The 15,299-nt window shown below is 43.0% G+C and overlaps 1 protein-coding gene across 1 annotated transcript in view; it reads right to left on the bottom strand.

Moving 5' to 3' along the window:
* The window catches only part of LOC311323984 (poly(ADP-ribose) glycohydrolase), a 30,532-nt gene extending 15,970 nt beyond the window's left edge, over window positions 1-14,562 (bottom strand). The window contains exons 1-9 of the mRNA XM_084456336.1: window positions 14,447-14,562; window positions 14,159-14,253; window positions 13,673-13,733; window positions 12,811-13,594; window positions 12,582-12,695; window positions 12,174-12,254; window positions 11,759-11,833; window positions 7,733-7,825; window positions 1,967-2,121 (exon numbers count right to left, since the gene is read on the bottom strand). Of these exons, the coding sequence (XP_084312462.1) occupies window positions 1,967-2,121; window positions 7,733-7,825; window positions 11,759-11,833; window positions 12,174-12,254; window positions 12,582-12,695; window positions 12,811-13,594; window positions 13,673-13,733; window positions 14,159-14,253; window positions 14,447-14,559 (1,571 nt within the window). The 5' untranslated portion in view covers window positions 14,560-14,562. The remainder of the gene's footprint in view (window positions 1-1,966; window positions 2,122-7,732; window positions 7,826-11,758; window positions 11,834-12,173; window positions 12,255-12,581; window positions 12,696-12,810; window positions 13,595-13,672; window positions 13,734-14,158; window positions 14,254-14,446) is intronic.
* Window positions 14,563-15,299: the final 737 nt, after the last annotated feature.

The raw sequence follows: 15,299 nt of genomic DNA, 5'->3' as shown, positions 1-15,299 counted from the left end.
GTAAATTCCTCCTGATCGTATCCAGGCTGAGAGGAGAGGACTGGCTGTGTCCTGCCCTCTCACTCTGGAACAAAGCTGAATGGAATAGTGAAGCTACTGTACACGGGTCTGTCGCACAGCGGTCAGCAAACCGCCAGTGACCTCGCTTCATTGTCAGAGCAGCCATCTGAGTCAATGTTAATCTAATTCCCTCCTCCAGTTAGGGAATCACACTGTGATGCCCACAGAGATGGGCGCGCCACGGAGCAGTGGTCTGTCAAAGCAGGAACGCTGCTTCAGTGGCCTTTAAGAAATTAGAAATACAACCCGGAGAGGGAGGGAACTACATTTACACTAATCCCATAAAGATCCCCCAAGAAGTAAAAGAACCTTGGTGAAATCTCACTAAACATTTTGCTTCTGTCACTGGATCTGCTCAAGGACAAACCAGCTTTGAGATGATATACAGGACTGGTCTGGAAAGAGTCCTCATACTTGTCATTATCTAGACTAATGCAGTGCCCGTTCAAAACGTGCATGCTCTGAACGGGGCGATTGCAGAGAGAGCGGTCCTTCCATTATAGTACAGTACTGTATGTTGTACTGAACAACAACCATCAGACCCTGTGTGTGCTTGAAAGAATCTTGACAGCAGAGGTTCCCTGTTGTGTTCAAATTGAAACAGCTAGCTAGCTAGTTAGCTAACTAGCTTGAATGCCAATGTGGCCATTTAGAACTCTACAACACATAGCTACATAGCTAGTACATAGCTAGTAATATTAGAGAACATAGACTAAAACTGTGGCTACATTACTTATGTAGTAGCTAGCTATTACCAAGCTAACATTAGCTGCTGCTACCAGACCTGTGTGTGCTTGAAATAATCTTGACAGCAGAGGTCCCCTGTTGCATTCAAATTGAAGTCAGGGAGTTAAAAGAGGGGAGTACCGTAAATGTTTGTGGTCGTTTCACTTCCAAAACAACATTGGAATTCTAAGACGAATCAGATAGTCTTGTCGAGTCCTAGTGCCCGTGATTGGAACAGGCCGAAACAGGCCATTCTTTTGCAGCATTCTCGAGAACCACTGATCCAAACAACTTCACAGTCGACACTTCCTTGGGTCCTGAGCAATACATCTACCGAATGTCAACTTCAGACAGTGTTCGGCTCTAGAGATAATTGTGATATAGACAGATACAGATACAGACAGAGCCAGATTTCTGCTATTATACTTAGCAAGGAGCTTAGTGTTCTATCTAAGTCAGCTTCGCCTCGGGATTCCGAATGCACTGTTGGGCACTCTTTCTATTTTTTGATAATGACCAGCTGGCCATACATTATCTCTTACTCTCAGACCCATGTTCTGTTTGACAATCAATGGTGGAGCAATAATTGCATAAAAAATGTCTGCACTTCATACAATATTTGAAATGTGATTACAAAATCAAATAAGATAAGAGTGGCTCCTAAAGCATATGTTAAATTCAATTATCCAGTCCGTTTGGATTGAACGGTCTGCACTGTGTCCATTGAATGCTGTAGAGAAGAGACACATGCCAGCAGGCATTATCGAGGAAGCACAGCAGCTGATCCATATCAAGAGGAATTATTACTCATGAAAATGAAATGGTACCTTTCAGACAACTCACTGAGACTATACAGTCAGACAAGAGGCTCTGATGGTATGCAGTGTACTAATGTGACAATTTTTATTTATAGCCATATATTTATGATTTGCTGCAATCAGAGGAACAGTGAGAGACTGCCGGATGGACATTAAGCAAGGAGCTGGATTAAAGGGCAAAGTAATTAGTGAGGAAAGCAGAAGACGGTAGTGCCCCCTTATGGAAATGAGACCAAAGATTCACCAGATGTCTACAGGAGACAAGATCCACTCAACAACCGTAGTAAAACGTCTAATGAAACCGTAATGATACCTCTACCTTATCCCAACAAAGTACCACAAGAGGGGACGGAGGAGGCTACCTGTTGAAGTTGATGTCAGGGTAGTTGGCGTACTCTGACTTCCTGGAGTTGCGTCGGGGGAAGGTGCAGAAGAAGGCGTTGGCCAGCAGACACGCCACCTGCTCCTGTGACATGGTGATGGAGTGGTTCATCTCTGCCTTCAGGAGAGGTATCGGCTGGGGGAGGAGGAAAGGAGGAGTGATTGAGGGAGGTCAAAATAATTAGTTTAGCCAATTTGCCAAACAAAGAAGCTAAATGGGGTAAGTAAATTAACTGGACTAATTTAGGGCCACTCTGGGCTTCTCCAATCAGGCATCATAATTACCATCAAGGGTTATTTATACTCACTAGGATGAAGATTCATCTGACTGATGATGTAAATAACTTATCCAGACACAGGGTTTTCAAGTCCATAGTGTGTTTAACATGGCTGGCATTCTGTGTTGCATGAAATGTAATCTCTAAAAGAGTAAAACGGGTGTACAAATCTCCATTCAAAATGGAGAATCGACCTTTCACAAATTTGAGTTGGCTAAAGGAAAAATTTCAAACCTGTGTGTAGAAATGACTCTGCAACACCATACATAAATCAGTTAGCTAGCTGATAGGGTTCCCAGTCTGGTGGATGGCAGAGGAGGAATGTTGTGGGGATCCCATTCCGCTTTGACCCCCCCATTAATCTCAGTAGCAGCACCTCACAGACAGGCAATAGATTTCAATAGGCTCTAAGGACCTGAGGTGGCATTTCAATCGAACTTAGACTAGCTGCTCAATTTTCTGTCTCATTATTGCAAATTTAGCTCAAATCTGGGGACAGGAATGTACTCTGGAACATGAACATGACTTTCTATTTCACAGGCATAATCAAGCAGGAAGTAGTGGGAGATTTCTTTGCTGCTGAGAAGCTCCGTCAAAGTTTGTTGCTTTGAATTAGTTTTACACCATCTATTTGAGATTGTTTTTCGCATATATATATATATATATATATATATTTTTTTTAATCTTCTTATTTTAATTCTGGAATTATTTTAACGATTGGGAATGCTAGCAAGCCAACCGGACCGTCTGCTATATATGTTAACGTGCATACCAGAGGCTATTCCACCTCAGCAGACCCAGTCAATGGGCCTTTGCTGGTAAGTCTCGTTCTCGTACCTAGCTGGACCTGTGTGTTTTGCTATCAAATCTACTCTTCGCCATGGACACCCGTGTAGAGTCCTCGCATGCAAGTTCCGTTCTGTGCCATTCATAGTCCATCTTGGCTATTATCAGCAACATTATAGGCTAATTATCAAAATACTGTGCTAGCTGTCTAATCTCCTCACCACCGCGGCCTCCTTGTGAGGCCCTGCGTGTAAGTTACGTCCTGTGCCAGAGCTAGAATATTTGCCACAGTTCATCTGTCACATTTTCCCAGCTACTTTTGTTACTCCTGTACAGGCAGCTGTTCTTCTCTTCTTAGTGACCCCACTGGACGAGATGACACCGCACCCCAACGTCCCAGATTGTACTGGATGTCTCCAGCTCAGCCAAAAACTTGTGGAGTTGTAGGGTAGAATCTCCACTCTCTCCTCTATTCATCAGACTGAGCAACTCTTGGACCCGCTGGTGCCTGACCAGGTGCAGGTGCCTGACCTGGACAGCGGTTGCCCACCTCCCTATGAACCACTGATGGTGGCAGAGCTGAAGCCCTTGAGTGGGGATATCAGCCCTGGGGAGGTCTTCTGGCCCAAGCTTGTTGCACGGCCTCAGCTGTCAAAAGGGGCGTGTCTATCTACAAAGTAATTTAATGTTTTGACAAAAGAGTCAAGGGAAACTTGCACGTCATTAGACTCAACTGAGCATAGACTATTAAAGTCAGTGATGTCATCTATGAAGGATTGGGCATTGAAAGATCTAAGATTTCTCCTCAAGACAATGCGTGGCCTTGTTTTCACCAGCTTTCTAGATCTCACGCAAGCCATAGGACAGTGGTCACTTATACCCAAATCAATAACACTGCAGGCAGAAATCCTGTCACATCTATTGGAAAAGATTAAATCAATAACGGTAGATTTAGCAATTTTTTGGATTCGACCTAGTGGGCTCAGTAACCAACTGAGAAAGGCAGAGATTAGCGCTAATTTCCTTCAGGTAGCCAGAAGCAGCACTCCGCCAGTCCAGATTAAAGTCACCCATCACTATCATCTCCCAATTTGAATACAAGGAGAGTATATCAGCGATTCTGTCAATAGCACTGACCTCAGCCTTGGGAGGCCTGTAAACACCAACCACAAACAATGAGCTACTAGGCCCCAATTCAACCTTCACTACAAGCAGTTCAAAACACTTTGGTATGGTAATGGAATTCACAACAGAGACAGACGGGCACGATTTTACATACATAGCAACCCCACCACCCCTGCATAATCTATCAATTCTATAATAAATTAATAGTGCTGCACAGCTATGGAAGAGTCATTATCAGACTTCTTTAACCATGATTCCGACAGTACCAGGACATCAGGGTCAGCCTGAGAGACTAGGGTTTTCAGATGATCTAATTTATGTTGTTGAAGGAAGCTTCTTATGTTTAAATGAATCAGCCCATGCCCTCTCCTTTCCTTAAAGGCAGTTGGATTATTTAGACAAGCCGGAGTGGACTCTAAGGGTGTTACCCAAGACTGGCTTTCTTTTAGACAACTCAGAAATACATGTAAATGTTGTAAGCAAAGCTAAATCTGATTACTTCTTGGATTTAGTCTCTAACTCTTATTCAAACCCAGCTAAATTCTGAGGTGCAGTGAACCCAACTAAAAACAAATCCTCTAGCTCACTGCCCTCGTGTAATGTGGAGGATTATGTGATCTCTGATCCAACTGAAATTTGCCTTGCTTTTAAATAACAATAAGCACTTCTCTGAGGCAGGGCACTTATTTGATAGGTTGTATACTGGGCTGGCTCCCTTGGATACTGACTCTGGTTGCATTCCCACTTCGGAACGTCTCTCATTTCTCCTTTCAGCCCTTTACACCCAGCGGAACTCTAGGAATCTTGCAATCCATAGACCCTAAGTGTTCTGGTGAGGACAATCTAGATTCTTTTGTCTTTTTTTTCATAAAACTGCAGTTTTTCCGATTAATTACCTAGACTATGGCAGCCATTGTTAATCCGCAACTTTTAATGTACTACAAGAAGCTCTCACCAATCTTGAACTAGTCCTAAATCCTGAATTAAGTTCAGGTTGTTCTCTAGAGCCAGGACTATTGATTATGATCGACTCCACCTTTCAACTACTAATGTCCTGCATATAGAGTCATGGAGTACAAATATCTTGGTTTGTGGTTGGATTATAAACTCTCTTTCGAGTTTCATATAGATAATCTAGCCTCTGCAGAAAATTGGCTTCCTGTACAGAAACCATTCTAGCTTTCCTATGTTCACTAGGAAAATAATTGTCCAAGCTGTTTTTCCATCTGTATTAGACTATGGTGACACTATCTATAGACATGCTTCCGCGACAACCTTGAAACCCTTGGACTCTGTCTACCACTCCGCCATAAGATTTATTATGGGTGATAGATACTCACCACTGTGTTCTTTATCATAAGGTAGGCTGGCCATGTCTTTCTCTTATCTATCACTGGTATCTATCACTACTATCACTGGTACAGTATTTGTTTATTTCCAAAGCCATTATTGGTAAACTTCCACCTTACATCTCGTCTCTGTTGGATTGGAGCCTTGACACCTACCAGACCCGATCTAATGATCGGGTTCCTCGAGTCCATTCTGGGCTGCATTGATGCTCATAATGCTCCTTATATTTGGAATACCTTACAACAGACTCTGAAGCAGGGATCATCAACTGGCGGCCAAATCCGGCCACCAAAGCTTCCCATCCGGCCCTCAGAAGTATTTTGAATATCTAAAAAAAATCTTCCAATATTGAAGCAACACCAAAAACAGTTGAGATTGAAATAATTTTATTAGGAATGATTTACTGACCCCAAATCTCTTACTATTAGCCAGTAGCATAGTCTACTACACAACCTGATGCAGGAGATTAAGGCAGGCTCACTCGCAAAGCTGTGCTTGCTTGCTTCGCTGGTTGTGAATAGCGGTAGAATGACATGTGCAATAGCCTTCATGCAAGATGGACAAACTCATAGCTCTCATTTAACATTTTGTTTTACTTATATGCTCTTATTTGACATTTTGTTTTATTTTATTTTTCACATGCACAATGACGGTAGGCTAAATGTTGCTTTCAAGAGTTTCAAGAGTGCATAGAACAGAACGGGTTCACAGCGGCTTCTAATCAGACCATGTCAATGACAAACCAAGAAACCAACAAACCCCTAAGCACTAAAGCAAGCCAAAGTCATTTCGGCGGACCAGGGTTGCGACAGCAGGTACAGTAGCAAAAGCAATTGCCAGTATGATTAAAAGAAAAAAATTGTTAGAACGAGAAGTGGAATGACGAGGAGAACTTGGAATTGGGGAGAGAGGTGGAGATGAGGACGCGGCTATGGAGTTGGTGAGGAGACTTCGATGGGGGAATTTCCAGGTAGTATGCTGGCCAGTGGTTTAATGCTTTTTGGTGTCGTTTTGGCATAATGATTACGTTACTGTGAGCCCCACAGCTAAGCAAGTGGGCGCTTTGTGCTGTGAAATGGTGAAATTATAAGTGGCAATTATGAAAACTCATAAGTCACATTGTTGTGGGCATGATTCGTGCTTCACAAAGTTTGTGTATGCACGTGCCTGCGCACATACAGGCTGTTCAGGGACCTCCTGATTTACAAATCTTAGGAGTCTGTTCACCAGTGTTGGGCAAGTTACTGAAAATTAGTAATTAGGCTAAAGTTACTTTCACAAGAAATTGAAAATATTAAACAAAAATATATATTTTTTAAAATATGATTAAAAAGCCGGGCCCTCAAAGTGTCTGCTGAGAAAAATTCTGGCCCTTGGACAAATGTAGTTGATGACCCCTGCTCTAAAGCTTGAGGTCCTTCCTTCAGTCACAGAGTTAAAGTCCATGAATTCAATCTAGACCTAGTATGTACTTCAACCTGTAACTGTTTTTAATAATAATAATTATTGTATATTGCATTTGTTTTGTTGATTTGTGTCTCGTCATCACTGTAAATGAGGGAAACCTCAGTGCTTCACGAGTATAAATAAAGGTTTGAAATTAAATGAAAATGAAATTCACAAAACCTCATTCCATAGGATGGACTAGTATAACACGGAACCATGAGCAGCTGAGAGACCTGAACAATCGTCAACACCAGAAACATGCCAAAGGTACAGGCATTATTCATAAACATGGTTCAAATGTGTTTGGAGTGATCCACACACTGCGAATTCAGTAAAGCATAATATTTTTTGTAGTGTATGGAGTAGAGTAGTTATTAGAGTTAGAGTAGTAAATGTATGGGGGAATTCTGTGCCCAACCCAAGCGTCTCTGGTGATAACTCTTAAGTAAAGGGTGTAAAAACCAAGTGACAGATGATTGGCTGCTGGGCTGACCGATTTGGCCTGGGTTCCTAATCAGACTGTTGCTGCTACAGATGTGCGTTGCCCTTCTTCATCTCGGACCACGACTCAAGATGACCAGTAGGACCATAAACCTTTGATAAGAGACCATCAATAGCCAGAAACCTTGACCCTGACATTTTTTTCTGACAAGTGTTTTGAAATTGTGTGTCATGTCTTGACCTTTTAGGGGTCAACGTTGTGTTGAAAACTACAGGGCATGGGTGATTGAGTGAGTGTCTGGACAGTGGTTGGATTGTTACCTTGGTACACAACTCGGAGGCTCGCAGCGCTAATTGCACCATGTCTGGCAGCAGGGATTCCAGCAGATGTTCCACAGTATCAGGACCCAGAGCCTTGGACAGGAGAGAGAGACGGCGGTCATGCTGGCATGTCTGCCTGCAAAAGCTCAGCTGTGGCGTTATTTGTCAATCACATTGATTAATTAAAATAAACAATCAAATGTGGATAGGATATTTTCCTTTCAAACAGCACACTTTTACAGCACTAAACACAGCAGGACTAAAACAACAAGTGAGGTTTACTCAATCAATACAGCCTTCCCCAGAAGGCTAAACCATGAAGAAAAAAAACATGTTTGTGCCTCAACGGTGCATTCATAACAATATTGTGGGATAAAAATGTTAGTATAGCACACCGGCCATCCATGACGCCACCATATAAGTGCAGTATTCTATCATGGAGGATATTTACTATAGTTTATTTACAGCCGAATTGGCTGCCAAATGTCAGAATGATCAATCATGGCCCGTTTCATCAAGGTTGCAGTAGGGGCCATGCAAGCTGATTAAACGGGCTTCCTGGAATAGATGCAAATGACCGAATGTGAGAGATAGGACTGTGTGTTCCCCGGACAGGGAGCCTTGGACTGGCGATCCAGCGTGGGACATTTATATTGGCAAAGGAGGCCTGACTAAACGCTGTCATAAGTAATGACCTGGTTGACATCATAAACTGTTCCTTTGGGTGTAATGAATGTAGGAGGCTGACGTGCCCGGAGGGGGATATAGCTGAGGTGGCAAAGCCACGGCGCCTTTAAATCACAGACGGACAGTGCATCAAATCAACTGAACTAACTCGGCATATGACTTGAAACAGGTCTATACATCACATCAACCTGACAAAGTAATCAAGCAGCCCGTCCAGATTTACCACTGTGTCTCTCCTTTCCGCTCCCATTCTCCTTCAGTCCGGGCAATAAAGCACCAGCGACTCGCCGTCCGGATATGTGGCCATGTAAAAATGAAACACTTGTGCGTTCATATCTATAAATACAGGACTGGGCGTGGGAGAGAAGGCGAAAACACACAAACAAATCAGACGTGGACCGTCACGTGCTTTTCTGCTATTCATTAGGTTTGTCTTCAAGGATGAATAGTCAATGAGGGAGCTTCTCCTGTCATTCCTGCTTCTCTCTAATACTCCGATCCATCACAGTACACAATCTCTCTTCCACCTCTGGAAATAGAAAATAGACTACAAAGGAAAGAAAAGATATGCATCCGTTAACCTGATGTACAAGTGGACCTTCCAAAAATATATCACCTTTTTAAGCAACATTTGAGGCTACCCCCACCGCCCTCCCCCGCCCCAGCCAATAAGGGCGTGAAAACTCAATTACTCTGAATGGATCTAGTGAGGGGAGGAACATTACATAATCTTCATAAAAAGGAAGCGTTTGTCCACGGTGGCGTGAAATATAGATGCAACCCAGTCCAAGCCCTGAGGTGAACTATGATGACAGTTATCCCAAACCACACTCTGATTTAAATTTTAGGAGGCCCGGGATAGAATGAAGACCAGCCGTAATTTATGATTCCTTTTATGAGGCCATTATACCTTTAACTGCTGAGCAGTCAGTTTAGTCCACCTCTGACACATTTAACAACGTTGTTGAACAATCCCTTGGCAATGATATTAAAGGAGTAGTAAATGTGTAGCCCTGTTTTAAGGTTACTTATGATCATATACAATGGTTCAGATCAAAACGTTGACAAAACTAGCACTTTTGAGAAAGTCTGATAATTGCTCTACCACAGTTTTGGTCATACAATGGATGTGGGTCGGCACCTTGAAAAATCATTCAAAAAACATGTTAAAAAATTTCAAAGACAAGAAACTCACCGAGGTGTAAGTTGGCGTTCTGACATATAATTCGCCATAAAGTAAGATTCTAGTTCATCTGGAAAGGCTTTTTTAAATATTTAGCATAGAACTATTTAGTCGCAGCACATACGTGTGTAAACCTCCGCAAACTAGGTAGCCTAGCAACATAAACAATAACAATAGCTACCGTAAGTAGTTCCGCTTCCTGAATCCCCTCTGCGGATTGATCTACACATCTACAATGGTCGCTTCAATACAAGTCAATGGATTTCATAAAATGATCAATAAAACCCTACAGGATTCATACTTTGCCACGAATTTGATGTCAGAACACCAACGGACACCAATTACCCCCTCGGTGAGCTTCTTGTCTTTGAAATCGAGAGTTTAACATGTTTTTGAATGATTTTTCAAGGTGCCCACCCACATCCATTGTATGACCTAAACGTGGTAGAGCAATTATCAGACTTTCTCAAAAGTGCTAGTTTTGTCAACGTTTTGATCTGAACCATTGTATATGATCAAAAGTAACCTTAAAACAGGGCTAAACATGCATTTTCCCTTTACTACTCCTTTAACATCCAATTAAGAGCAGAACGTTTATCAAATCTGGTTATGAAATGACATTGCTGTCATGTGCTTAAATTAATAGACCCTATTAATGTTCCTAAAAGTAAAATAATGTAACTTTGGTGCTGTTATCAGTCTCATAGAATGGGCTACTCGTGTTGCAACACACCTCAATTCCATTATGGTTCATGACCTCGCAACATATTCCCTTTTCTTACTGTAAAAAAATGGAAATAATCCACTCCAACATGATTTAAGGCTAACATACGGTTTGAAATCGATTTGACAGCATAGGAATGGAATAATACATTCTCTGGAATGTAATGTCAGGCATTTTCATTTCTGACATAATACTAAATGTGACCTTTTGATTAAATTACTTCTCCCCTTACCACTCTGGAGACCTGCTGCTGTTGCTACCCCCGGACATTGAAATACATCACAGTTACGTGGCAAACGATAACACTAGACTTGACATACTAGTTCTCAAAGGAAAAGGGATGAAATGATCATGTTTCTGGAGATCAGAAACATCATAAACAAAATACAACAACACTACGCCATGGCAGTAACGACGCCCCCCCTGACACATCTATGACTGAAGAACACTATGAAGTCAGATATACAGTACAGTGCTGTAGGAGTGGGCCATTGACACTCATGAATCATGAGGAAGACTGACCTCTGGGCTTTAAATCTGAATCCTAATGTTTTGAGGATCAGCTCAGCTGTGATCGATCTTCAAAACTGACCACTCTTTTTCTTTGGTTCAAGTTGAGTATTTCCCCCTCTTTAATTCAGACAGATCGTCAGTTGTAGCCAGGTACTGGCATAGTGCTCTGCCTTGCTTACGTACACACAGAAAGTGAGAAGAGATAGGATGATTGGATGGATGGATGGATGGATGGATGGATGGATGGATGGATGGATGGATGGATGGATGGATGGATGGATGGATGGATGGATGGATGGATGGATGGATGGATGGATGGATGGGTGGGTGGATGGAACAGGGCAGGTGCAGACAGGTGACAGAGCCATGACCAGTACTAACTGCCAAATATGGTCTGCCTTTGGTTCATACAACTGCCTTACATCTTCATACTAATATAAACAGTCTGCACATCAGCAGATTTGCAAGCTGAGAATGAAAAATGGATGAATTTCAGACGCAGATACAAGCAGCTACACAATTAAGTAGATTTTGGTTGGATTTCAAAATCCTCTTCAACTGGTTCAGTCGTCTTTTCAATGAAGATGTAGGTCTAGCGTCGCCAAAGCAAATCCTTCTACAGTACATTTGACCGTGTCCAATGAGAAATGAAGATCACTGTGTCTGCCTGAAGCTGCACAGACAATATCATTATGGGCTAATGAGCCATCTGGGCTGTCTGCACTGAGCCAGAGTCTAGCACTAATCCAGCGGTTTATGATACCTTCTGCTAGGCAATCTACGTATATATTATGATCAACAACACTAAATATCATATTAGTCTGATAGTGCTTCTTAAAATATGTGTGTGTGTGTGTGTGTGTGCGTGTGTGTATGTGTGTGTGTGTGTGTGTGTGTGTGTGTGTGTGATACTGCTTACCTTAGTGCAGAACAGATGAAATGCTGTGAAGTCCCATTTCTTGGCATGGGCAGCATTGAATTTCAGTATAGCATTCTACAAACGTACAACAGAATACATAAATTAGATGTCATATAATGTTTCAGTGAACTGGTAGTCAATGCAAACCATTAAAACAATGCAATAATTTCTCATTAATATTTTTTAATTTTCAAAACATCTTACAGAATTATTTATGAGGCACATGACTTTCTATGACAATTAGGCCTGCCTTTTATTTCTGGGAGCCTGACGCCACCCTATGGCTGTTTCTTGTAACTGGAATCATAATTCCCTTGAGTCACAAATAGTGCTACGCATTCAGTCAGGAAATCTTGTACAGGTAGGTATACAAAATGTATTCCAAACGCGTGCTCCAGTTCAAGTGTTAACTCACCTTTACATCGTGCCAGGTGCTAAACTTCACTGTCAAAGCATTCTGAATCAACTCCCAGCGACTCTGCAGCCCGCCTTCCTCCTGTGAAAGCAGTCAATCATCTCTCTGCCTTGATTTTATTGGCCAGCCATGAATGACACTTGATTCTATTGGTCATCTGAAACCCTGCCAATACTCAATCTAGGGATCAATCTGAAAACGGTGCACTGTTTAGCTACAGTTCCCGGGTTGAACAACAGTGTGAAGTCCTGTTGGTTTTGTCGGGGCTGAGCTCACCCTAAGCCTTAACCATATAATTAGTTAGATAGTGAAAAGCCAGCTCGGGGTGATGGTGCGCTGGCTTGTAAACTTGGCTTGTAATCAAGATGTTATCATTGTAATGTAACTTTTAATGTAAATGTCACTTACCGCTGGGAACAGGCTCTTCTTTGAACAGGGCATCTTCACGTGTACATCATCCCATGCGTCCATAAACACTGAGGGATATGGCACAGGAACTTGGCCATCTTGTAGGAGGTCTGTCTGCCAAAATTAATGTGTATGGAACACACCACATCATGCACCAAAACATTTTTTCTTTTACACGACTTAGCTTTGCTTGTTTTATTTAGTAAAAAAAAAAGAAATCTGCTCTGACCCTTATCAGGACAGTGTGCTGGTCAGGAACATCCGTCAGTGGGGGGAACGGTTGGCCACAGTCCGGCATTCTCCTCAGCTCACCGATGGGGGTGCCCAGCCATTCGGCACTGGGTGGAGGACTGCCACTGCCCCCACCTCCTTTCTCTGGCGGAGCGTCTGGACTGCCATGTTTCACAGAGAATGACGGCAGGGGGGCTCCTGAGAAGAAGTCTGTTATTTTAGGGTTTCTTTTGAAAGACACCTTTGACCCCACCGTCGGTTCATCATGGCTCCCTGTAGGATATTTGGGGGTCTCTGTGCCAGGCGTCTCTTCCTCCTGGTCAGCCGGTGTTAAGGGCTGGGTCTCTTCCTCCTGGTCAGCCGGTGTTAAGGGCTGGGTCTCTTCCTCCTGGTCAGCTGGTGTTAAGGGCTGGGTCTCTTCCTCCTGGTAAGCCGGTGTTAAGGGCTGGGTCTCTTCCTCCTGGTCAGCGGGTGTTAAGGGCCGGGTCTCTTCCCCCAGGTCCATGGTGCTGATTGCAGGCTCCTCTGCGTTCAGACACTGAGGTGAGGTAGAGTGAGAATTCTCTGGACTCGCCATTTCTACATCCTGCTGGGCTCCAGAGTCTTCCAGTGGACTCGTGATGCTTTTGGGCTTCACCAGCCAGTTTTCCAGCTTGAACCGAAACTTCTGCTGCTTGGGGCTGTTTTTGTTATGAGTAGATTTGGTTTTGACACCGCGTAGTCCAGACATTCCAGTCTTCGGTCGGTGATCCTTCCTCTTTTCCTTGTCGTCATTGTCCTTCCTATCATAAGGACATTCATTAAACATTTTGTGCAAAAATTAAGCTTCACACAGAAAAGCAAAGAGAAGCCCCATTTACCTCTCTCTCTCCATTCTCACATCATCGATGTTCACACCACGCAGGAGTGGACTAGAATTTACTGCAGGAAAAAATAAAGAAAAATAAAACAGAAATCAATTGTTTGTGTTAGTCAGCAGGGGTGTAGTGGTGACTAAAGAAGTGTGTATACTCTAATGGCTAAATTGCTGGGGGGGGATTTTTTTTTTTTTTTCAGCGCTTTACAATTAAGGCCTCTCATTCACTCATTCACACACACATATACACACCAATTGCGGCAGCTGCCATGCAAGGGATGCTCATTGGGAGCAATTTGGGGTTCAGTGCCTTGCCCAAGCCCACTTCGACATGTCGTCAGGAGGAGCCGGGATTCGAACTGCTGACCCTATGATCATTGGACGACCCGCTCTACCTCCTGAGCTACTGCTGCCCGATAGACAGAGAATGCTTCAAGGCCAAGAATCTGCTAAACCTGGTAACTTTGGGGTCCTGAGCAGAGTCTCTTACCTTTACAAGGTGGTGATGGAGGGCCGACAGAGGGGAATCCAACTTGAATCTTCAATCTCTTTTTATGTGGTTCAAAATCAGTCAGTGCACTCATACTTAATGGAGAAAAAGACAATATCGGTGAGACAATTGAACGTAGGCCTGCTGTACTTGGAATGGTCAACCACTGGTAGTCTATTTTCACCATGGAGGCTGGGCTATATTAACATGACCTGACAGAAGCACTTATGGATACTATCCGTGGTAGTCAAAACCTGGTCCTCCACACCTGATTCAATGAATACTCACAACACAACTCCAGCAAATACCACAGGCGAGTTTTGGTGACACGTTCTCCAGAATTGTCTCACGTGGAGTTTCCTTAACACTTTAATGAACCCCAACATACGATCTGCAGCCATCAATGGATCAATTTCTAGCTCCTGGAGGTGACACCATCCCCTTAAATAAACATAACGTTATCACATGGCACTGTTAGTCACAGGACAGTAACTACGTCTGCAGACGTTTTCTCCTGTCCACCACCCTTTTGGTTGTTCATACACGCAATACAAGAATACCTTAGTTGTACAGTAGGCTAGTTAGCTAGAATAATAGTGGCTATATACTGTAAATGCAGTTGCACACGGTTTAGTGTGAGCCAAAGCACATCTCACTTATTCTTGAGATGTGTCGGAAACACCGGGAAAGCCTAGCGAAAACAGCGGAAGTGTGGGTGTGAATGTGAGTGGAGGTCGAACATTACCAGGTTTGTTTAGTACTATCCCCCAGCAAGGTGCCATCAAAACGTAATCTAAGTAGGGGTTGTGTTCAAACCTGGCAACCCTCTTTTAATGTTCAAGAGCGCCAAAGTTGCACCAAAGCTGCAATTCATTAAGTTTAATAGGCTGTGTAGCCCTACTGACTAAACTACTGGGTGTACGTAGCCGACGCAATACAATGAAATGCTTACTATTGAGCTGCTACGGCGACAGTAAAAGAAAGTAGGAAAAATGGTAGCGATAAAAGAAAATAAGAAATAAGTCCGTAAGGGAGCTGTGTAACGCGCTTTGGATTAGTAATGCACCTGTCGGTGATGGGGAGGAGAGGTGTAAACTAGTGTAAATTGTAAAGTAGGCTACTAGATAAACTGTCCAGTAGC

The sequence above is a fragment of the Borostomias antarcticus genome (assembly GCF_949987555.1).
Source record: "Borostomias antarcticus genome assembly, chromosome: 22".
NCBI lineage: Eukaryota > Metazoa > Chordata > Actinopteri > Stomiiformes > Stomiidae > Borostomias > Borostomias antarcticus.
Note: the sequence above shows the minus strand (reverse complement) of the source record. Positions and strands in the feature narration are given on the sequence as shown.